General features: G+C 57.4%; 3 protein-coding genes across 8 annotated transcripts in view; 2 read left to right on the top strand and 1 right to left on the bottom strand.

The window, feature by feature from the left end:
- Positions 1–3,232, bottom strand: part of ZNF628 (zinc finger protein 628) — a 28,863-nt gene extending 25,631 nt beyond the window's left edge. The window contains exon 1 of the mRNA XM_061173743.1: positions 3,155–3,232. The gene's annotated coding sequence lies outside the window, so the exon portion shown is untranslated. The remainder of the gene's footprint in view (positions 1–3,154) is intronic.
- Positions 726–7,594, top strand: ISOC2 (isochorismatase domain containing 2). 6 transcript variants are annotated; one of them, XM_061173939.1, is made up of 8 exons: positions 770–825; positions 1,207–1,853; positions 4,093–4,136; positions 4,455–4,592; positions 4,677–4,886; positions 5,188–5,258; positions 5,415–5,532; positions 7,185–7,594. In XM_061173939.1, exons 4-8 carry the CDS (start codon positions 4,458–4,460, stop codon positions 7,263–7,265), a joined length of 615 nt encoding a protein of 204 aa, XP_061029922.1. In that variant the 5' UTR covers positions 770–825; positions 1,207–1,853; positions 4,093–4,136; positions 4,455–4,457; the 3' UTR covers positions 7,266–7,594. The 6 variants fall into 6 exon arrangements, with proteins under 6 accessions (XP_061029919.1, XP_061029917.1, XP_061029921.1 ...); XM_061173935.1 differs by having other exon boundaries at positions 771–825; positions 4,437–4,592; XM_061173936.1 differs by lacking the exon at positions 1,207–1,853 and having other exon boundaries at positions 726–825.
- A 6,492-nt stretch (positions 7,595–14,086) lies between these two features.
- Positions 14,087–20,865, top strand: SHISA7 (shisa family member 7). The gene is made up of 4 exons (XM_061173822.1): positions 14,087–14,766; positions 16,268–16,422; positions 18,487–18,636; positions 20,073–20,865. Exons 1-4 carry the CDS (start codon positions 14,087–14,089, stop codon positions 20,717–20,719), a joined length of 1,632 nt encoding a protein of 543 aa, XP_061029805.1. The 3' UTR covers positions 20,720–20,865.
- The last annotated feature ends 1,729 nt before the right edge of the window (positions 20,866–22,594 follow it).

Here is a 22,594-nt window from a genome sequence, read left to right as displayed (position 1 = left end):
ACGTTGCGGGAACAGTAAAGGAGGCCAGCATGGCTGGAGTGGAGTGAGACGAGGGAGAGTGGTAAGAGGTGAGGTCGAGAGGTTGACAAAGGCACACCATGAATTGGGAGTAGTTTGGATTTTATTCCAAGACTGATAGCAAGTTCACTCTCCATCTCTTTCAACCCCATTTCCAAGCACAGTCTAAATATTACGAACACCACAGTAGGAGGCAGGTGCTGTGAGATGGGGAAACTGAGGCACAGAGAACGAACGTGCGGGGATAGGGAGGGACTTCTTGGCTTCCTCGCGCCTTTAACCCTTTCCAGGAAAATGCTTGGGTCTCTTTGCTAAGTTTCTGTCTCTAAACAGAAGGGCAAGGGTTCGAGCCCCAGGCCCCTCCCTCCCTCCCTCCCTCTCGGCCCCCGGGGTCTGAACTTTACAGCGGGGCAGGTAGCGACCCACCCACTTCTCCAGCTGGAGTCCGCGTACTCCGTACCCACCGCGCCACTCCGCCTTAGGCCCGCCACTCACGCCTGTCACGATTCCCCATTGGTCAGACTGGCTGCTTTCCCGCCCCCTGACGGGCCAATCACGCTCTCAGGAAGGACAGTTTGGCCCACACGCAGCCCCCCCCCCCCGGAGAAGTAGCGGCGCTTGCGGATTGGCTGGGAGCGGGGGGTGGGGCTGAGCAGAGCTAGACGAGTGCCTATTGGGCGGCTCAGCCCGGGTGGGCGGGACGCGGACGGAGCCGGGGGCGGGCCAAGTGTCCGGGCTTTGGGAAACATCTACCAGGCCTGCGAACCCCGCGGGTGGGCCTGAGCGGCGGAAGTCCGGCTGCGGGAGGTAAGTGACTCCAGGCCTCACCTGCGGCGGACGGGCCGGGTCCCGTCCCGGCGCCTTCCTGATAAGGCCCCTCTGGCGCTGCGGGGGGACCGACCTCCCCGCCTTGCTGGTGGAGGACAGCCGGGGGAGGACTTCTGCCTGGGCCCTCCAGAATTGGCTAGCCAGGGGCTCGAATTCTCCACGGGCCGCTTCCGCCCTCTCTACCAAGTTTCCGCGTCACCCCTGCGTGGTGGGTGGGTTTGGCTCCCATTTCCTCAAGAAGGAAACTGAGGCTCAGACAGAGCTGAAACTTGCCTAAGGTCACACCGCCAGCTAGCCTCGGCTGCAGAACCGGGTTCCCCAGCCCACGTGGGGATCTAAACAGCCCCATTCGCTCCTCAGGTTGCCGCCCACCTCGGGCCGCTCCTCCTCCTCCGGCCTCGGGCTCCCTCCACCCGGAGCTGCGTTCTGAATTTTCATCACTTCCCCAGAGTACCGCCAACTCTGTCTCCAGCCGAGACCCCCTCCCCACATTCACCCCCCCACACACACACACACATTTTCATCTTCTCCCCCAAATCAGTTCCCCTCTCCAGGTCCCCAGTTAGTCCCTGGAACCTGCCACCCTCGGACCACTGGCAACCTGAGGATCTTCCTTCTTCCCCCTCCGACCACAGCCAGGCCCAGCTGCCCCCTCCCCGCTCTGTCCCCGCTGCCTGAACTGGAGCCCAGGCCTCACCCTTGGCCACCTGGACCCCAGCCCCCACTTTCACCCTGGCCTCCACCTCCAGTCCAGCCCCACCGCGGCCAGCGAGGCCTCCCTATTTTATTGTATATTTTGAAAACTTTTTATGGAAGTATATCACATATGCAGGAAAACAGAAATCACAGATAGACAGCTCAAATAACTTCACAAAGAGAACGCTCTGGTGTGAACAGCATCCAAATCCAGAAGCCGAACGTCCCCCACACCTCAGAAACCCTCCTTGCACCCCCTCCTTCAACACTGCCGCCCAAGGATAACTGTTATCATAACTTTAATGCCACAGGTTGGTTTTGCTGGGTTCTTGCCTTATGTAAATCCTTTACTGTACTGTATTTATTCCTGACTAGACAACCTGTTACACATTGTCCAAAATTCAAAAGGAACAGACTAGTACACAGTGAAAATCAAATGTCCTTCACACTCCGCCCCTCAGAGGCCTGTCCCTGCAGAAAGAGCCTGTTCCTTACGTGCCTTCCAGAGAGAGCAAATATAGATTGGAACAGTACCTACACTTTTTTTTCTTCTTGCATTTTGGCACAAATGGGAGCATTGTTATACACACTATTATGCTTTTTTTTTGTTTTCTTCACTGTTAACATCTCTTGGACACTTTTCCACGTTGTTACTTAAAGATCTCCCTTGTGATTCTTCCTGGCTGCAAAGAATTCCATAGTATGGATATACCATAACTTATGTAACCAGTACCCTAACCGTGGATGTTGGATTTATTTCTATTCTTTTGCTCTGGGAAGACGCCCATAATGAATAACCTTGTCCTGTAATGAATAACCTTGTCCCATAATGAATAACTTTGTGTCATTTCACAGGTATGTCTGCAGGATAAATACTTAGGATAGTTAGGAGTGAGTTCTCTGGGTCACAGGGTTTGTGCATCCGTAATTCTGAGAAATGTGGGCACATGGTTCTCCCTAGGGGTTCTTGCAATCCCCACTCCTACAGCCCAAAGGGAAGCTCCTCCTCGCTCTAGACTCCTGTCACTGTCACAGGCTTTCGGACAGTCCAGCACCCCCGCCCCCACCTGACCCTGTCTCTCCTGTGCCCTGGAGAGCTGACACCGTGAATGGGAGTGAGGAGAGCACGCACTCCAGGTGGAGGGAGCTGCCTGGGCAGAGGCCCTGAAGTGGGACTTGGCCACCGAGGCTGGCAGGTCCCGGTCCAGCGCCTTGTGGGAGGAGGGTACATCTTAGTCCTGAGGACAGAGAGAAGCCATGGGGCCTTGGGGAGAGCTGAGAAATAGGGTCAGCTCTGTGTTTTCAAAAAGGTTGTTTTCTTTCCCTCTCTCTTCACTTCTGCAGGGAGAGCTCTGCCAAGACGGATTAGGTTCTCTAGAGATCCTAGCACTGGCCACAGTTCTAATTATGCAATTAATTAATTCAGTGCGGTTTTGTTTTTGAGGGAGTTTCCATTCCATTTGTTTTTTGAGACAAAATTCACACAGCATAAAATTCACCATTTTAGCCATCCACTAGTTTTTAAACTTTAGATATGTCACACATAGAAAACATTTTCAATGGTAGATGTGTTCAGTTTAAAGAATAATCATAGACACCTGTGGGGACTCACCAGCCAGCACTGAACCTTCCCCCGAGTGAGTGTCAGCCGGCTTGCCCTCCACTGGGTCCACTGGGTCCACAGGGTCTCCGTTTCCTAAATAAATTAACAAATAAGTGAGTAACATGCAGAGAGGGAGGGAGCTGCAGACAAAAGCCAGGACTCCCATTTGTGCAGCAACTCTGGCACCCGGGGACACAAGCCTCTGGCTGGGACACGTGAGGCTTGGGGTGTCCAGGGCCCAGATGCTCACCCTGACGGGGGCGGGGAGGGGCAGTCACCCCTCTAGTCCCCACAGGACCTTGGCCTTCATGGCCTCCCAGGGGCTTCAGTGTCCTCCCCTTTAAAAGGGCTGCTGGCCAGGTGGCTCTACCAGTCCCCCCACCTTAATTTTTATATTTCTCTCTTTTTTTTTTTGGCCACACCTCGCAGCATGCGGGATCTTAGTTCCCCAACCAGGGGTTGAACCCGTGCCCCCTGCAGTGGAAGCACAGATTCTTAACCACTGGACCGCCACAGAAGTCCCTTTCTTTCTTTTTCTTAAAATTGTGGTAAAATACACATAACCTAAACTTTACCATCTCGACCATTTCAAAGTGTACAATTAAGAGGCATTTAGTATGTTCATGATATTGGGCAACCATCACTACTCTCTAGTTCCAGAACATTTCCATCTCCCCAAATGGAAACTCTGTACCCCTTTCAGTCACTCCTCACACCCCCGCACCCCACCCCACCCCCGCCACCCTGAGGTGGAAGCACGTCAACCTGCTCCCTGTCTCTATGGACTCAGCCGTTTTGGGTTTGGGGCATTCCATGTAAATGGACTCCTGCGTGTGGTCTTTTGTGACTGGCCTCTCTCACTGAGCATCGCGGTGAGGGGCCTCCACGCTGGGGCCTGTGTCGTTGCTTCGTTCCTTTTTATGGCTGGATAATATTCCACTCCACAGGTACCCCACCCTTTCTTTCTAAGACCTGGAGGGGGGCTCAGCTGGTGAGTTTTCCACACGGGTGAACTACATTTCAGAGGAGGCAGTCAGACTTGAGGGACCCCAGGCCAGGAAGGAGGGAGGTGGCACAGCTGGGAGAATGCAGCTCTTTTTGCCTCGGGGCTCAAGTCCTGCTCCCTCTGCTACGGGCAGGGGCAGCGGGCCCTCAGTCAGGACACGTCACTGCTTAGACCTCGGTTTCCCCCCGGGGGTGGGGGGAGGATCACAGTTGGAGCCTGGGGTGTAAGCATGTGGACCCTGGACATGCAGAGGAGCCCTCTCCCTGCCTGACCCCACTCCGTCAGCCCCCCTGCCCACCCCAGGGCATGGCAGCTGCGAGGCCCGGCCTGGGACGCATCATCCCTGGATCATCCATCCTCTTCCTGTGCGACATGCAGGAGAAGTTCCGCCATGTCTTGTTCTTCCCCCAGATCGTCTCTGTGGCTGCCCGCATGCTCAAGGTACAGCCCCTCCTGCCTCAGACCTAGGAGTTGGGCCCCCAGCCCCTTCCTTGGGCTCCGACCTTTGCTCCTCCCCCCACCCAGGTGGCCCGGCTCCTGGATGTGCCAGCTGTGCTGACTGAGCAGTACCCACAAGGCCTGGGCCCCACAGTGCCCGAGCTGGGGGCTGAGGGTCTGCAGCCACGGGCCAAGACCTGCTTCAGCATGGTGCCCGTGGTGCAGCAGGAGCTGGACGCGCGGCCCCAGCTGCGCTCTGTGCTCCTCTGTGGCTTGGAGACACAAGCCTGCATCTTGGTGAGACCCCAGCTGAACCTTGGGGACCTCCATTCACACCTGGGACCTCCCCAACCTAAAAAGGGTGTCTTTCCTGAGCCAGAACTCTCTATCCTCCCCTTCCTGACCCATGACTCCCCTCCTGACCTGGGACTTTCACCTTCACTAAGGACCCCTCTCTTTACCTGGGGCTCCCATCCTGCCTAGGATCCCGTTGTAATCTGGGGACCTCCTGCCCTGATCCGAGCCTCCCTCATCCCCATCCTGGTTCCCCAATCACTGTTCTTGTCCGGGGGTAGCCCTGACCTCTTTCTGCCCCTAGCACACAGCCCTGGACCTCCTGGACCAAGGGCTGCAGGTCCACGTGGTGGTGGACGCCTGCTCCTCCCGCAGGTGAGAGGGTCCCCTCAGGGGTGGGGTGCATGTGGGATGGGTTTGGGGCACCCAGGAAGAACCAGGGGGTGGGATCCCTGCCGAGTTTGCCAGGTGTCTGGGTGTCCAGACCAAGGCGCTGACACCGCATACACACCCCCCCCCCGCCCCCCGCAGCCAGGTCGACCGGCTGGTGGCGCTGTCCCGGATGCGCCAGAGCGGCGCCTTCCTCTCCACCAGCGAGGGGCTCATTCTGCAGCTCGTGGGTGATGCCGCCCACCCCCGGTTCAAGGAGGTACTGACCCCCACGCCCCGCACTCTCACCTCCCCCATCTCCCATGCAAACGGCAAATATCTTTCCAGCACCCACCACATAGTCACAGAATACATCCGGGAACACAGAAGGCTGCCGCCTCCAGGGGCGCTAAGTTCTAGTGGGGGCAGACTGCGGGTCAACACCATAAATCAATGAAAGGAGAAGCTGTCTGGCCACGAGGACTGTAGAGAGAGATAAAGCAGGGGAGGGGGCCAGGTGTGCAGAGGAGGGGCTGCCTAAGGTGGTCCAGAGGCCTCCCGGAAGAAGGTGATTTTAGAGTGAGGTAGAGATGGGAGGGAGCCAGGCAGACGGGAGAGAACAGTCCAGCAGGGGCCCTGCAGACGGGAGCCCCTTGACCCTTTCCCGCCACCCCCTCCTCCAGTCTGTGGCACTCAGGTCCAGCCTCCACACCCACCACCCGAGTGGCCTTCCTAGTACCCAGGTCTGACCAGGTAGTCCCCACTGCTTCACACCCTTGACCCTTAGGATAACGGGACATGCCCGAACTTGAGATTCCCAGCCCTCTGAGGTCTGCCCCTTCCCCTCCTCTTAGTTCAGTTCTGTTGAGCATTTATTGAGCACCTACTATGTGCCAGCCACTGTGGCAGGTCCAGGGGCAATAGCAAAAGACAGTCTGTATTCAATTTTGCATTGTGCCCTGGAGCTGGGGAGGGAACATGTGGAATGTGTGAGAAATAAGATGGGGGCTGGCAGCTGGGAGGCCCCTCCTGGGGGGTGGCCTTAAAGTGGAGACCTGAAAGTGCAGGAGCAGCCAGTCATCCAAAAAGTGGTCCTGGCAGAGGGGACAGCTAGGGCAAAAGCCTGGACGTGGGACTGAACTTGACTTATTCAGGGAACGGTAGCAGGGCATGGTGAGGGCAGGGTGAGTGTGGGAGGAGGGGAAGCAGGGAGGAGCCAGAGCCGAGTCTTCCCAAAGATTTTGGTGGGGGTGGGGAGGGGCGGCCATGGGGGTTTGCACAGGGGGGCTGGACACTGTCAGATCTGTGTGTGGTGCCAGGTGGCTAATGGATATGTGGTAGGAAGGGGGGAAACCAGGGCGCAGGCAGCGGCGGGGATACAGGCTTTGCTTATTTTCATTCTTTAATCTCTGAAGGTGAGCATGACAGGGATTGCTGATGGGTGCAAGGTGTGAAAAGGCAGCACAGAGAGAGGATCCGGCTTGAGCGCAGTTGCTCAAGCTCTCTACTGATGGGGGTGGAGGTGGCGGCAATGAGGTTGAGAGGTCAAGTGACCACCAACATCTAAGAGGCAGCTGGATAAGTGAGTCCAGAGTTGAGGGGCAAGGCGCGGACTGGATTTGAGAGTTGAGGGATAGGAGAGGTGAGAGTACTTAAGAAGAAGCATGTGCAGACAAGAAGCCCCAGGACAGAGTCGGTCACCCTTAGTGGTCCAAGTCAGCAAGGTGGACCAAGATGGCAGATGATCAGGTGCTAACCCTGGTGGCTATGGTGAAAGGGAGGCCCCAAGAAAAGTTTTGAGAAGAGGCAGTGGTTGGTTTGGCCAGTTGCTACTAAGGGGGCAAGGGAGATGAAAATGGAGAAGTATCCCTTGGATCTGTCATGGGGATGAGAACCCTTGACGCTTCCTGACTCCCTACCCCTACCCTACAGATCCAGAAGATCATCAAGGAGCCCGCCCCAGACAGCGGGCTGCTGGGCCTCTTCCATGGCCAGAACCCCCTCTTCCGCTGAACTCCCTACCCTGCCTTGAGGGGAGACCACCTTCTTGTCCCTGGGACCTTGGCAGAAGCGCTTTCCCCCCCATTCTTGGATCCCAAGAGTGGTGCAGTCCACCGGGGGTACCGCCCCCTCAGGAGGGGATGTGGGTGCCGCTTTTCCATTGGGCAGCAGCTCCCGGAAATGCAAATGAGACTCCTGGAAGCTGGGCGGGGGTTGGCTGAGCCGAGCTGGAGGTGGGGCTCGGCCCCCGGGCCACTTCAAGGAGCGTCAAGGGGAGGGGGAGGGAGTGTCACAGGCTGTGTGGGACCCGGTCTCAGAGAATAAACATTGATGTGACTGTGGACTGAACCATTCTTGGGTTTGGGGGGTATCCCGGGGGCGACTGGGGGCTGCGGGCGGTGGGGGAAGAGGGGTCCCCAGCAGGTGGGGAGGGGGAGGTGCCTCTTCTCAACTCCAAGCCCGCGCGAGGCAAAGGCGAGGGCTGGCCACTGTCACATCTGCACCGAAGCCGGCGCGCATCTGCACGGAAAAGAACTGCCGGCCCGGGGTCGCCCAACTCGCTGCCGGTCGCCCCCCCCATCAGCGCGCGCACACGCCCAGCCGGGTTGGCTCGCAGACACGCACTGGCTCTGCCTCCCCTGGCCGGCCCCCCACGTCGCCACCACCCCCGACTCCCCCAGGGTCCCGCATCCGGAAAGTGAGGTGAGCGTGACCGCACCCCGGTGCGGAGGGGGAAACTGAGGCACGAGGGACTTGGGGACGGGGAGGAAGGAAGAGACAGGCATGCGGATGAATGGATGAATGGATGGGAAGGACAGACAGCTTCATCTGAGTGGTCCCTGCTCCCCTAAGACGCAGGAGCCCGGGGATCCACATAGGGGCTCCCAGAATTCTGCAGCCTCCTTGGAAATCTGGGAGTTGGGACTCTACGGACCCCCCAGTCAGGGCCCCTCAGCCCCTTCAGAGTCTTAGTCCTCCCCCCGCCCCCACCGCATCCTTGGGTGCCCAAGAAGGCAATCTGAGTCCCCCAGGGACCCAGGCAACAGAGCTCTCAGCCAGACCGCCCCCCATTGGGGAAGCAGAGCCCCCCCCCCGCCCCTGGATCCCAGACCCCTCCCAGAAGGCCCGGTCACCGGACCCCGCGGTCAGAGCGCCCAGCACCCCCTCTCTCCGCAGGGATCTAGGAGTCCCTGCCTCCCCCGTCCTCCAGGAGCCCCTGGGACCGGGCGGCGGCGCCCCCGGCCCCCGCCTTTCGGATCCAGGTGTCCCCCCCTCCTCACCCCCCCAGCCTGAAGCTTCGCGTCTCGGAGGCCGCGCTCGCGTCGCCATGGCAACAGTCTATTTTGCGCTGGGAACACACAGCTCCCGCCGCAGCGCCCCCCCACCCCGCCCCTCCAACCTGAGCCTGAGCGAGAGTGGGGGACCCGGGGAGGGAGACTGGTGGTCCGGGGTCGGGGGGAGACAGAGAGACACTCAGAGGGACAGAGATCTGTAGACAGCAAACCTAGGAAAAAGACACACAGAGACGGAGACACGGAGTCAAAGAGGTAGCGAGAGATGGGGATGTGGAAACGGGGAAGACACAGGATGTAGAGAGACAGAGACTGACGGGGCAGAGGGAAGGAGAAAATGTTGATACACAGAGGAGACTTGGGACAGAGACTGAAAGATGCATAGATGCGAGGAGACACGTAGAGAGAGACAGGCTCAAAGAGGCCGCGACCCAGGGCACCTCCCGATAGAGATGAGAGACTCGCCGGCAGGCTGAGGGAGAGGAGGTGGGAGGCGACGTCCCGGGAGGAGGTAAGGACACGGAGACGCAGAGACTCCCAGAGACAGAGACATAAGAGACAGGAAGGCCTAGGGACCTGGGCGGGCCGCTGGGAGTGCGTGGGGAGGGTCCGCATCTCTCCCTCAATCCCACCTCCCACCTCCCGGGTGGCGAGCCGGAGGCGGCGCTGGATCCCTCCACCCTGCCTCCCCCGCCCGGAACTGGGATCCCCGCCCCCGCATCCAGACCCCTCCCCTTCTCCCTCCGCTTTTCCCCCTCCGGCCGGGTCCGCCTCCTCTGGAACCCAGATGCCGCCTTCTTCCACATGCCTAACCCAAACCCACCCTCAACCCCAGATATTCCTAGGAGGCCGTCCCTTTGCACTCGGACACCGCCCACCCTCAGCCCCCACCCCGCTGCCACCTGCGGACCCCTCTCCAGCACCCAGTTGCTTGAGGTCAGAGCTTCTGGCTTTTTCTGGGTCTCCTCCCCTCTGCGGGTCTCTAGCCTCCTCTGGTTCTCTCTTTCGAGCTCTCTCTCTCTCTCTCCTTCAATCCCTGATCCCCAGTCCTCTTGGTCTTTGCCCCACCCCCACCCCGTCACGGCTCGCCCTCTGGGTCTCTGCCCTCCCAGGGCTCTGTCCTCTTTTCTTTGGGTATCTGTACTCCCTTCTCTTCATCTCTGTTCCCCTCTCTCTGGGCCTCTGTCTCCCTCTCCCTGAGTCTCTGCTCCCCTCTCCCTGGGTCTTTATCCTTCTCTCTGGGCCTCTACCCCCACCCCGAGGGCTCTCTCCCCCTGCGCCCCCGCGCCCTGTTCTAGCTCTCCTTCTCTGCTGCCAGGCCTCTCAGAAGGCGGTCCTTGCCCCCAGAGCCCAGCTGGCAGGGTCAGGAGAGGGGTGGGGGTGGGGCGGACTGAGGCAGAGCGCTTGCAGGGGAGCAGGTGGAGGAGGGGCTTCTCCGGGAGCCCAGGGACCGAGCGGGGCCTGCTCTGGGACCCCTCCTCACCCTGGCTCTCCTGGTCTCTGTCTCTCAGGCCCTGGGCTGGCCCCGAGCTGCTAGGCGTGTGTGGTGTGGGGAGGGAGGTCGGGGTTTGGGGGGCACTCCTCTCCAGCTGTGAAGGAGTGTGCCCTCCGGTGCGTGGGGGGGGGGGCTGTCTGGGTGTGTCTGGCGGAGGGCCACATGCCTGCTTCCAGACTCTCCACCACTGGGTTCGCACCGGTGTGTGTGCCTACGAGGTCGCGTGACTGTGGGCTGTGATGTGTGCCACTGCGTGCCCACGTGCAGCTGGCTGGGGCAGGTCCCTGGCCATGTTCTGGAGCTGTGTGTGGTCCCAGTGTGTCAAGGTGTCTGAGATTGTGTCTGACTCTTGTGTGCTGTGGGTGGGAATGCCCAGAAATGCATGGTGGTGTGTCCACATGGAGCTGTATTGTGCGTGTTCTGGGAGGAGGGAGGCTCAGGTGTGCCACCAGGATGACATTGGGTGTCCTTGCGTGTTGTGTCTGGGACACTGTGTGGGTGTCCTGTGCTCTGTGTCACTGTGCGTATGTAAGCTCTGTTGTGTGTCTGTGTACAGTTTTGTGTGAGGTGGAGGAAGAACTGGTTCCCTGTATCCTTGTGTCTGGACCAGCTGCTGTGTCTGCAGTGTGTCTCCTCCCCACCTGGAGGTGCTGCCCTGCATCAGGAGGTGTGAGGCAGGGACAGGAGGCTATGGGACCCCCATTGGTAGAGGGGCCGTGTGTGTGTGTTGCTGGGTCTGAGGGGATGTATGCCACTGCTCCTCCTGCCCCACTCCCCAGAGTTGTCAATGGCCAAGAGTTTCGTTTCCCTGGGTATGTGCATGTGTGTGAAGTTGGAAGGGACAATGGGACTCTGTTAGCAGAGGGAGAAATTCTGTCCATGGAGCCCAGCCAGAGGCTTGGCACAGCACAGGGACTGAGAGGGCAAACTGCTACCCCTGCGGGGCAGATGAGACAAAGGTGCCCCCAGCCCAATGCAGCTCCCTAGCATCTATGATTTAGCAGACAGATGGCACCCTTGCATGTGTTTGAAAAGGTGCCCCTTCCCACAGATGGATGCAGCCCCACTAGCTGCGTTCTTAGGAAGGAGAGCCCGGCTGGACTCCAGCCTCTCAGCCAGACCCTCTTGTGCAGTACACAACCTGCCCAGCCATACGTGGCAGCCCTCGTATGAATGAAGGAATCCACATCGCCACACACGTGTCACTCTCAGAAGGGGTGTGTCTGTGTGCATGACAACCCATGTTTCTCTGTGTGGGATAAGGCATCCATGTTCTGTGGGTGGTGGTGCCCTGAGTTCAAAGCCTAGCACCATTGCTTGGGCACTGCGACATCATCTGACCTTTGTTGGTTGGTTTTTGTTTCTTAACTGTGGTAAAATACACGTAACATAAAATTTACCATTTTAACCATTTTAAGTGTACAGTTCAATGGCATTTAATATATTCACAATGTTGTGCGACTACCACCACTATTTAGTTCCAGAATATTTTCTTCACCCTGAAAGGAAGCCCTGCCCCCATTAAGCAGTCACTCCCCATTCCCTCCTGCCCCCAGCTCCAGGCAACCACTTATCGGCTTTTGTCTACATGGATTTGACTATTGCAGACATTTCATATAAATGGAATCATACAATATGTGACTTTTTGTGTCTGGCTTTTCTCTCTTAATGTTTTTGAGGTTCTTCATGATGTAGAATGTATTGGTGCTTCATCCCTTTTTATGGCTGAATAGTATTCCATTGAATGGATAGACCACATTTTGTTTACCCATTCATCAACCAATGGACATTTGGGTGGTCTCCAGTCTGGGGCTGTTGTAAATCATGCTGCTAAGGACATTCGTGTTTTTGTGTTAACATGTTTTTCAATTCTTTGGGGCATATGCCTAGGAGTGGAACTGCTGGGTCATGTGGCAACCCTATGTTTAACTTTTAAGGGACTGCCAAACTGCTTTCCAGAGTGTGGGCCAAGGCACTTCTAAGATGCCCGTTAGACACCAAGTGGAGGCATCCAGCAGGCAGTCTGGCGGCGAGTTCAGGGGCGGGGCCGGAGCAGAGCTAAAAGGGAACGTTGAGGCCCCAAGTGCAGCCTCCCATAGCCCTCTCCCCATCCCAGGCCCCAGCAGTTTTTGATAATGGTGTGGTCCCTAGATACACGTGCACTCAATGGGAAGGAACAAAGGATAAAAATAATACCGAACGACATTTATTAAACTAGGCCCACCCACCCACCCTCTCTCCCACCTCCTTGCACTGCTTTTATTTCTTCATGGCCTCCATAATTTCTTAGTGTTGCTTCATAACAGTCTTCAACGCGCATCCCATTAATTTGTGTCTGCGTACTGGCTCTCTCCCCTCACCAGAAGGCAAACCCCATAAAGACAGAGGAGGAACCCTGTGGTTCATCTACTGCTGTATCCCCAGCCTCAGTAAACACTGCTGAAGGACCCCCTCCCGCCAGCCGGTTGCCGTACAAAACAGCTGGGCCGACCTGCCCATCTGGCCCCTCCCATCCTGTTCACCCTCCTATAAGTACAGCACCTGTGCTAGGCCAGGCACTGCCCTAAACTCTCTACACACATGAAATCGGTTCGTCTTTCCAACCACCCAGTGATAGCCATCCTCACCCCTGGTTTACAGATGGGGAAACTGAGGCACATGGGGACTTAGGTGTATCCAGTATCAGGCACCTGGCACATGGTGGAGCTGGGGGATGAACCACTACTACCCTGACTCTCCAGCTGTGCAAGGAGACACGTCAGACCTGAAACTGTGAGCGTGGGTGTGTGTGTGTGCGTGAGAGAGAGAGACCACAGAGAGAGACAGAGACAGAGAGAGAGACTGAGGCTCAAGATCCCTTGATTATCAGACGTAAATACAGGAGAGAAACAAGCACTGGGGGAAATGAGGGCCACGTGGGTCTAAGGCAGCAGTTCTAACTGGGGGCAAACGCGCCCCCCGGGGGGATATCTGGCAATGCCTGGAGGCATCTGATGTTATCACGATGCGGGGGAATGTGAATGCTCCTGGCATCCAGCAGATGCTGCCGAACACCCTACAATGCACAGGACGGGCCCCCACGAGCAAGTACGTTCTGTGCCCAGATGGCAGTAGCGCCCAGGGTGAGAAACCCTGCACTCCCTCTTTCCACCCCCTGGTCTATAAACTCAGGTTCTCAACTCCGATCTCTCTTTCTCCTTCTCTCCTCCCCATCTGCTCTTCTTTCTCTCTCCTTCCCCATCTCCCCGACTCCTCCCATCTCGCCCACCCCACCATGCGTCTCCCTTCATTGCCTCCCTTGGTCCCCCACTGACCCCTCCCAACCTCCTCCCCACTCTGCCCACCTCTCACTCTGCCCTCCCTCACCTGCATCTCACCTCTGGCTTTCCCCTCTGCCCTCTCCCCCTCACCTGCATCTCACCTCTGGCTTTCCCCTCTGCCCTCTCTCCCTCACCTGCATCTCGCCTCTGGCTTTCCCCTCTGCCCTCTCCCCCTCACCTGCATCTCGCCTCTGGCTTTCCCCTCTGCCCTCTCTCCCTCACCTGCATCTCGCCTCTGGCTTTCCCCTCTGCCCTCTCTCCCTCACCTGCATCTCGCCTCTGGCTTTCCCCTCTGCCCTCTCTCCCTCACCTGCCTCCATGGTCTCTTCTCCCTCCATCACATCTTTCCTCTGGCTTCTGTCCACCTCTCTTACTTCTTGGCACCCCTGATGTCACTGTCAACTTTCCCCTTCTTTCCTCCACCATTCACCACTCACTTTGATCTCTTCTCTGCCATTATCATTTCCCTTCTCCTTCCGCGGTGACTGGACATCCTCCTGTTGCTCCCCCATCACCATGCACTGTCCCGTGGGACTGCCAACTTTGGGCCCATGCATGTCCCCTCCATCTTTTCTGTTTCCTGGTTTGTGTCTCTCCGTCCTTCTACCTTCCCTTGGCCTGCCTTCCTCATCATCTCCGGCCCCCATCTCCGCATTTCTCCACCTCTGGCCATCTTTCTCCCGCCCACCGTTCCAGCCTCGGTTCTCCCCCCAGCCTGGCTGCCCCATGCCGGCCCTCCTGCTCCTCGGGACCCTCCTGCTCCTGGCCTCGACTACCGGCCAGGCTGGGGCGCGCCCGTCCAACGCCACAAGCACCGAACCCCCGGGCCCGCTGCCCGCCCTGCTGGCGCACCTGCGGCGCCTGACCGGGGCGCTGACCGGCGGCGGGGGCGCGGCGGGCCCGGGGGCCAACGGCACCAGGACCGGCACCGCGAGCTCGGCCGGCGCGGCGGCACGGGCGCCCCCTCCCGCCGAGCTCTGCCACGGCTACTACGACGTCATGGGCCAGTACGACGCCACCTTCAACTGCAGCACGGGCTCCTACCGCTTCTGTTGCGGCACCTGCCACTACCGCTTCTGCTGCGAGCACCGCCACATGCGCCTGGCGCAGGCCTCCTGCTCCAACTACGACACGCCGCGCTGGGCCACCACGCCGCCGCCACTGGCCGGGGGCGCCGGGGGCGCCGGGGGCGCGGGCGGGGGACCCGGGCCCGGCCAGGCCGGGTGGCTGGAAGGGGGCCGGGCGGGTGGCGCCGGGGCGCGTGGGGGCGAGGGCCCAGGGGGCAGCACGGCCTACGTGGTGTGCGGGGTCATCAGCTTCGCCCTGGCCGTGGGCGTCGGCGCCAAAGTGGCCTTCAGCAAGGCGTCCCGTGCGCCCAGGGCCCACCGGGAGATCAACGTACCCAGGTGTGTGTGCTCTGGGGCCGGAGGGTGGGGAAGCTGGGGCGGGGGCGGGGCCACGGGAGGTGGAGCCATCAGGGAGTGGGGCCGGGGTGGGGTGGGGGCAGGGTGCAGGGAGTATGGCCAGAGACTGAGGCAGCCACCAGGAGCGCAGAAGCGAATGCCTTGGAGAGATGGGCGGGACATGAGAATATATGTGACTTAAGTGGCAGTCTATGGAGCGACCGGGTAGGCTCAGGCCTTCATTCATTCAACAAATATTTCTTGAGCACTTTCTGTGAGCCAGGAGCTGGGAACACAGCAGTGAACAAAACAAAGTCCCTGCACTGATGAGTAAACCTGGTTTCCAATCCCAGGTCAGCTGCCTGCGGGCTGTGTGACCCTGGGAAATTAGCTTAAACCTCTCTATGCCTCAGTTTCCTCGTCTGTACAATGGGCCTAATAATTGTTCCCCACCTATTCAGACTGTAATGAAGATTACCTGGGTTAATTCATGTTGAGTCCTGGCACATGGTAAGCCCTCAGTAAATGCTGGCTACCGTTATCATTAAGACAGTAAGCAATGAAACACATGTGCAATATACTTTTAGATATTGATAACTGCTGTGAAGAAAATAAAGTAGCATAACGAGTTGTGACTGGGAGGGACGGTGCTGTTTTACACGAAGTGGTCAGGAAAGGCCTGAGCAGAGACTTGAAGGAAAAGAGAGAACCAAGCAGATGTCTGTGGGAAGGGCATTCCAGGCAGAGAGGAAGCCATAAGTGCAATGGCCCTGAGGTGGAGTGTTTGTAGGACAGCGAAGAGGCCCATGCAGCTGGAGTGCAGTGGGTGAGGAGGAGGTGGACAGAAGTAGGCAGAGGCCAGGTTTATCCTAAGTGTGATGGGGGAGCCACTAGAGTGTCCTGAGCTCCGTGTGTCACCATCTGATCCCTGGGCTGTGCGTGTGAAACTAGACTGCAAGGGACAAGGGCAGAAATGGGGAGACCAATTGGAGACTGTGGCAATAATGGTGAGAGATGGGGCTAGTAGCAGCAGAGGTGGTGACAAGTGCTCTGAGTTGGGATACATTTTGGAGGGCGAATCCACAGGATTGCTAAGGGCCGTGCAGGAAAGAAAAAGAAGAGTCAAGGGTGATTCTAAGTTTTGGGGTCCACATAGCACCCTTTATTGCCATGGGGAAGGCAGCAAAAGGAACAGGAGTGAGGTCCCAGGTTCAGGGTGGGGCAGGGCCACAGAGAGGACGATGTGGGAGGGACCACAGAAGGGGTAGGGTCCAAATAAATAGGGGAAGGGGCGCTTCAAGCGGGAAGTGTGGTCCGAGGGACCTTGGGGCAGGCGGTGCTCAGATTGATATTAGCAAGGGGCGTGGCCAAAGGCGAGAAGCCGAGCTGAGCTAACGGATACACCCAAAGGTGAGAACGGGGAGGGGAAAGAGGCCCGCGCCCTCCCTCTCTCCACCCCCACCCCCAGTCCCCAGGCCACTGACCATCCCTCTGCCACTTCTAGGGCTCTGGTGGACATTCTGAGGCATCAGGCGGGGCCTGGGACCCGCCCGGACCGGGCACGAAGCAGCTCCCTAACCCCGGGGGTCGGGGGTCCCGACAGCATGCCCCCGAGGACGCCCAAGAACCTCTACAACACCGTGAAGCCCTCCAATCTCGGTGAGTGAGAAGTGGGGCTTCGGCTGCCGCCTCTGCTGCCTCTGCATCTGCCCCCACGCTTCATCCCTGTAGCTCCGCCCTCCACGGATGGCTCCACCTCCCATTGCCCAGGCCCTGCCCCTAGCCACAGCCTGCTGTCTCTGCCTTCCCTAAACCGTTATGGCCGAGACCTGTTTTGGGCAATGCACTGGACTTTGCAGTGAGCCAGACCTCCTCCCTGACCTCCTGTGGGCACCCTGGGTGGGAACCCTGGGTGCTACGATGGATGATTTAGATTTAGACATTCTCAGCCCCTGCACTTGAGAAACTCATGTCAGACCACCCAACAGCCAGTGACAAACAAGGACGCACTTAGTAACTAAATTAGAATTTGTCGGGAGCCAGACGCCTGGATTGAAATCCTGGGCTCTACCACTGTGACCTAGGGCAAGTGACTTCGCTTCTGTGGGCCTCAGTTTCCTCATCCATAAAATGAGAATCATAACAGTACTCACTTCATATTATTGTTATTCTTATAGTTTATGATGAGTGCATCAGTGGAGAAGTCCAAGTAGCTGGAAGAGGGTTTGAAAAGGGTCTCATTTGGTGTGAGGGGGAGGAGTTTCCCTCAGAACGTGATGTTTGAGCAGTGGCCAGGAGGGTGACGAGAGTTTCTTGGGCAGGGGGATCTCTGAGTGGCTGGAGCAGAGCTTGTGAGGTGGCCAGAGCTGAGGCTGAGGAGAGGGTGGGCAGATACCTCAGGAAGGGCCTTGAGTACCAGGCTGAGCTGAGTGGCTCTGCCTTTGTCCTGAGGGCAATGGGGAGCCATGGAGGAGTTTAGAGCAAGGGAGCAGCAAAGTCAGAAGTGGGTGGAAGAACTATGTCTCTGGAACCCATATGAAGGAAGACAGATGAGAGGAAGAAGGCTCCAGAGGAGGCTGGCATGATGATCCAGGCAGTAAAGGACAAGGCTTGATCTGGGATCAGGAATGGAGGGGAGGAGATGGGTTTGAATAGTAGTGATAAGGAAGAAACATTTGACCTGGATCTTGAGGGGTGAGTAGGAGGTCTTCAGGCAAAGAAGGAGAGGAAGGGATTCAAGGCCGAGAGAACAGCATGACAGCATGTGCAAAGGCCCTGTGGCAGAACTGAGCTGGACCATTTGGGCATCAGAGAGAAGAATGGCTTGAGGGGAGGGATGGGAGATGAGGCTGCAGATGTCTGTTGGGGACAAGTCACACAGGCCTCAAATGCCATCCCCAGCTTAGACTGTGTCCCATGGGTGATGGTGAGACATGGGAAGAGTTTCGAGCAGCAGAGGGACAGGGGCAGGTGTACATGTCAGAAGTACCGCAGTGGGGCTGATCTTGGAGATGGGCTGGCCATTTGGCCAGAAGGCTGGTTTGATGATCCAGGAGGGAGAAGCAAGTCAGGGCAAAGATTCAGTAGGCAGAAGGGACCAGAGCTGGGGACCAAGTGGACATGAGTGGGGATCCTTCCACAAGACCAGGACAGCGGTGCCAGCTGGGAGCAGGCAATGGCAGTGATGCCACCTCCCCTCTTGGTCCCCACAGATAATCTGCACCACAACTACCTGCACCTCAACGTCAACAGCCCCAAACACCACGCTGCCACTCTGGGTATGGACCAGGGCGGGGCTGCGGGGAGGGCAGGGCTCCTTCCCTTCCCACCCTTGTACTGAGCCGGAGCCAGGTGCCCAGCATAGGGCAGGTGTGAGACCCTGGGAGCCTGTCCTCACACTCCAGCCAGGTAACCCAGTGAGGCTCAGCTTCCTCATCTCTATGCCAGAAGTGGTCTGCGGGAAGCTGCATGGAGTGCATCCCTTCTAGCCTGGGGTGGGGCGCACAACGAGTGCTGAGCAAACCCCGGTTGCCCCTTCTCCTCCTCCTTCCCCAGCAAAGAGCACCCGAGGGTTGGGGGGAGTGTGCGGAGGGAGCTTGGACTGCTGCAGCTCTGAGGGGCTGGACTTCCAGATTCTAATGCTCTAAGGGGGCTGGGGGCCAGCACTGCTGGGTCTGAGGGAGGAGGGCCTGGACTGAGCCCGGCCATGCCCCTCTGCCCCAGACTGGAGGGCCATTCCGCCGCCCAGCCCCTCCTTGCACTACTCCACGCTGTCCTGCTCTCGGTCCTTCCACAACCTCTCGCATCTGCCCCCGTCCTACGAGGCCGCTGTGAAATCTGAACTCAACCGCTACTCCTCCCTCAAGAGGCTGGGTGAGTCCCGGGAAGGGGAGCTACCTGGGCGATGGGGTGGGGTCAGGGCCTGGGTTCAGGACAATGGACAGTGACCCGATCGCCTTCTAAAGCTTTAGATTCCCCGCCCCCCGCCTTAGATTTTTCTCCAAGTTTGTTCCAGAATTACCTGAGGTAATTTTCTATCACAATTACTTGGGGTGCTTTTTTAAAATGCAAACCCATGGTCCTCCCCCCAAGATCTATTGCATTCATCAGGACTTGTATTTGCAATGAACAGAAATACAACTTAAAAAAAAAAAAAAAAAAGGTGACTATGCCGGCTTGATAACAGAAAGTCTATGTGCCACAAGCTTCAGGTGTGGCTGAACCCAGGTGCTCAAAAGCTGTCTCCAGGATTCTACATCTCTCAGCTCTGCTGAACAGTGGGCTGGCTTTATTTTCAGACAGAATCTCCCCTTGTGATGGCAAAGATTGTCCTGAGAATTTTCAGGGCAATTCTACCAGAACAGTCTCTCCCAATGATTCCAGCAAAAATCCCAAGCCTGGATCCCACTGGCCAAAAAAGGGTCACATGCTTGTCCCAGAACCAATCACTGTGACTCTGATTGGACATTTCTGGGTCAGTGGCCGATCCCTGGTAGTGGAGTAGCCTTCAAACATTTTAAACGGAGATCCACAGTAAGAAAGGATTTTTATATTGTGTCCCATGAGACCCACATACACTGGCACATTTTTTAATTACAGTAAAGTTTTGAAACTTGTTATTATGGACATTTTCAAACACACTCGAGAGTAGAGGAATTGTAAAATGAGCCCCATGTTCCTGTCACCCAGCTTTAACAATGGGCAACATTTTGTTAATCTCTCCTCCCTCCACCCCATCTTTTGGTGGATTATTTCAAAACAAATCCCAGATATCATGTCACTTCATCCATTAATATATCAATAACACACACACAACTGAAATAAAAATTTTGTGAATGGTATTCACCCTTATTCTCTTATTATGGGACACTTTCTGACAATTTTCTATTCTATTTCATTTTGCCAAATGCTGGTCCCTACCCACAAAATTGACTTTACAACCCATGAATGGGTCGAATCTCCAAGTTTGAAAAATACGTGCTACAGGATGAAAGGGAAGAGAAAGTGGTTCCTCAAAAGCAAGAGTTGGGTTCTACTCCCCAAAGAAGGGATGTTCCCAGGCAATTAAAAAAAAAAAAAAAAGGTCCCCCCTCATCTACGATCGCAGCAGTGCAAGCTGTGCCTGGGAATCTGCATTCTGCTAGCTTGACTGTTCTGACTGGTTAAAATTGTGCCCCTGCCCAGGCTAATGACCAGGAAGTTCCAGGTAATGTCTGGGGTCTTCCTGGGGTGGGGGGTGCCCCAGGGAAGGGAGCACGTTCTGGGCTGGCTGAGGACCCACCTCTGTGGTTTCTTTCCTTCTCCCCCAGCCGAGAAGGATCTGGACGAGGCCTACCTGAAGCGCCGGCACCTGGCGGAGATGCCCCGCGGGACGCTGCCCCTGCATGCGCTGCGGCGACCTGGCACAGGGGGCGGCTATCGCATGGATGGCTGGGGTGGCCCCGAGGAGCTGGGCCTGGCGCCCGCGCCCAACCCACGGCGCGTCATGTCCCAGGAGCACCTGCTGGGAGACGGAGGCCGGGCACGCTATGAGTTCACACTGCCACGCGCGCGCCTCGTGTCACAGGAGCACCTGCTCCTGTCGTCCCCCGAGGCCCTGCGCCAGAGCCGCGAGCACTTGCTGTCACCCCCGCGCAGCCCCGCACTGCCCCCCGAGCCCGCCGCCCGCACCAGCCTGGCCGCCTCCCACTCCAACCTGCTGCTGGGGCCTGGGGGGCCCCCCACACCGCTGCACGGGCTGCCCCCGCCGCCCGGCCTGCATGCGCACCACCACCACCACGGCCTGCACGGCTCGCCGCAGCCCGCCTGGATGTCAGACACCGGCGGAGGTGGGGGCACGCTGGCCCGCAGGCCGCCCTTCCAGCACCAGGGCACGCTGGAGCAGCTGCAGTTCATCCCCGGCCATCACCTGCCCCAACACCTCCGCACTGCCAGCAAGAATGAGGTGACTGTCTGAGTGTCTGAGGTCGGGCCAGGGGCTTGGGGGCTGCAGCCTGGGGCCCCCATCCCAACCTGCATCCCCCAACACACTCCAGGGGCCTGGGACCAGATCTGCGGTGGCCGGGAGGGCTGCCTCCAAAGACACTGTTTTGGATGAAATCATCACCAGACACAAAGCTTCCTTCTGCGATGTCACAGCAGATGAGACCCCTCCTCCTATGTCACAGTTTGAGGCAGGACCTCCTTCCCATGACGTCATCACAGAGGAAGAGGCCTGTATGTGAGGTCATCACTAGCGAAAATGTCTTTGTTCATCACAGGGACAAAACCTCCTTCCCATGAGGTCATCACAGAGGAAAAGGCCCACCCTTAAGGTCATCACTAGAGGCCATGTCTATGCTCCATGGTGTCATCACAAAGACTTCCCTCATGTGATGTCATAAGAGGAACAATGCCTTTGTCCTATGACATCATCCCTAGAGACAAAGAGTCCTTCCTATGATGTCACTGCATAGATAAATCTCATCCTTATGATGTCATCTCTGGCACCAGAAGGTCTCTTTTGACATCATCATCACCAGGAAAATATTTTCTTCCAAAGAAGATGCCTTTGTCTTTGAAGTCACCACTACAGACAAAACCATCTTCCTGGGACACATCACAGGGGAAAGAGCCTCACCAGCTGTGTCCTCACTAGACATAAGGCCTCCTTTCTATGACATCATCACAGGGACTCTGCTTCCTTCCTGTGATGCCATCGCCAGAGAAGGTGCCTTGCCCTATGATGTCATCAGAGGGACTGTGCCTTTTCCGTGATGTCATCAGCAGAGATGGCAGCCCACTCTGGGGACATCTCCAAGACGAGGCCCCTTCTGCAATGTCACCACCAGACTCTGCCTGCTCCGAGATTACATACGCCGTGAGACACCTCCACTGCTGCTGCCAAGTCCCGGAACGGCAGGGCACACCCAGAGTCCATGACTATCCTGGTGGGTCACCAGAGAAAGTGCCCTGTCCTGAGGTGTCATCTAGGGGTGTCCTCACTGGGGAGGCTGCCCCAGCAGAGAGGTCTCTGCCACAGATGACAGTCCATCTGTGGATTGTTGGCAGTGGCCCTGCCCCAGCTGAGGCTCTGCCCCAGTGCTGTGATGTCATCACCAGAGACACTGCCTGCTCTGGAAGGCCATTACTTGTAATGGTATCACCAGAGTTTCTGCCTTGTCCCACCATGACTTGGCTTGGTCACTCCTTCCCCTGACCCTAGAGACATGCCCTGCGGGATTTCCACCAGAACCTCACCTAAAGGGTGGTTGGGCCACGGGTCCTGTGTGACTCCTGGAGGACAGCACTCCCAGACTGGCTTCTGCTCCCACGGAGGCCACTCTGGCCCACCAGGCTCCTGGAGTCCTGGGACTCATAGGTGGCGCTACTTCTCTCTGCCGTAACTACAGACATCATCACCTCTGTAAACAAAGTCCCGGCCTCCTGCTGGGGGGTGGGGGGAGGTGGGGGTATGCCTGCTATTGATCTAGCTGATGACATCATCAGCACCACAAGACTTCCACCACTCCTGGTGGTAAGTTGCACCTGGGGTCCAGTGTTAACCATGCCTGATGATGACATCATTTCCCAGGATTCCCTTTGACCTATGGTGTATTCATCTCCCAGGATCCACCACAACTAGGATATCATTCTCTTCCAGGATTTACCATAACTATAGTGTCACCTTCTCCCAAGGTTCCCTATAGCCAATGGTGTCATCATCTTCCATGATTCTCCACAACTATGGTGTCATCATCTCCCAGGATTCATCACAACCATTGTATCATCATCTCCCAGGATTCACCATAGCTGATGATGTCATCATCTCCCAGAATCCGCCATGACCAAC

Source organism: Eubalaena glacialis, chromosome 18, assembly GCF_028564815.1.
Source record: "Eubalaena glacialis isolate mEubGla1 chromosome 18, mEubGla1.1.hap2.+ XY, whole genome shotgun sequence".
NCBI classification, from domain to species: Eukaryota; Metazoa; Chordata; class Mammalia; order Artiodactyla; family Balaenidae; genus Eubalaena; species Eubalaena glacialis.
This window is presented reverse-complemented; position numbering and strand designations above follow the sequence as displayed.

Coding starts and splice junctions, on each gene's coding strand:
- ISOC2 (XM_061173936.1), top strand. CDS start 4,458: ATGGCAGCTGCGAGGCCCGGCCTGGGACGCATCATCCCTGGATCATCC. Junction 4,593..4,676: donor TGGCTGCCCGCATGCTCAAG/GTACAGCCCCTC, acceptor CCCCCCACCCAG/GTGGCCCGGCTCCTGGATGT. Junction 4,887..5,187: donor AGACACAAGCCTGCATCTTG/GTGAGACCCCAG, acceptor TTCTGCCCCTAG/CACACAGCCCTGGACCTCCT.
- SHISA7 (XM_061173822.1), top strand. CDS start 14,087: ATGCCGGCCCTCCTGCTCCTCGGGACCCTCCTGCTCCTGGCCTCGACT. Junction 14,767..16,267: donor CGGGAGATCAACGTACCCAG/GTGTGTGTGCTC, acceptor TGCCACTTCTAG/GGCTCTGGTGGACATTCTGA. Junction 18,637..20,072: donor CTCCTCCCTCAAGAGGCTGG/GTGAGTCCCGGG, acceptor CTTCTCCCCCAG/CCGAGAAGGATCTGGACGAG.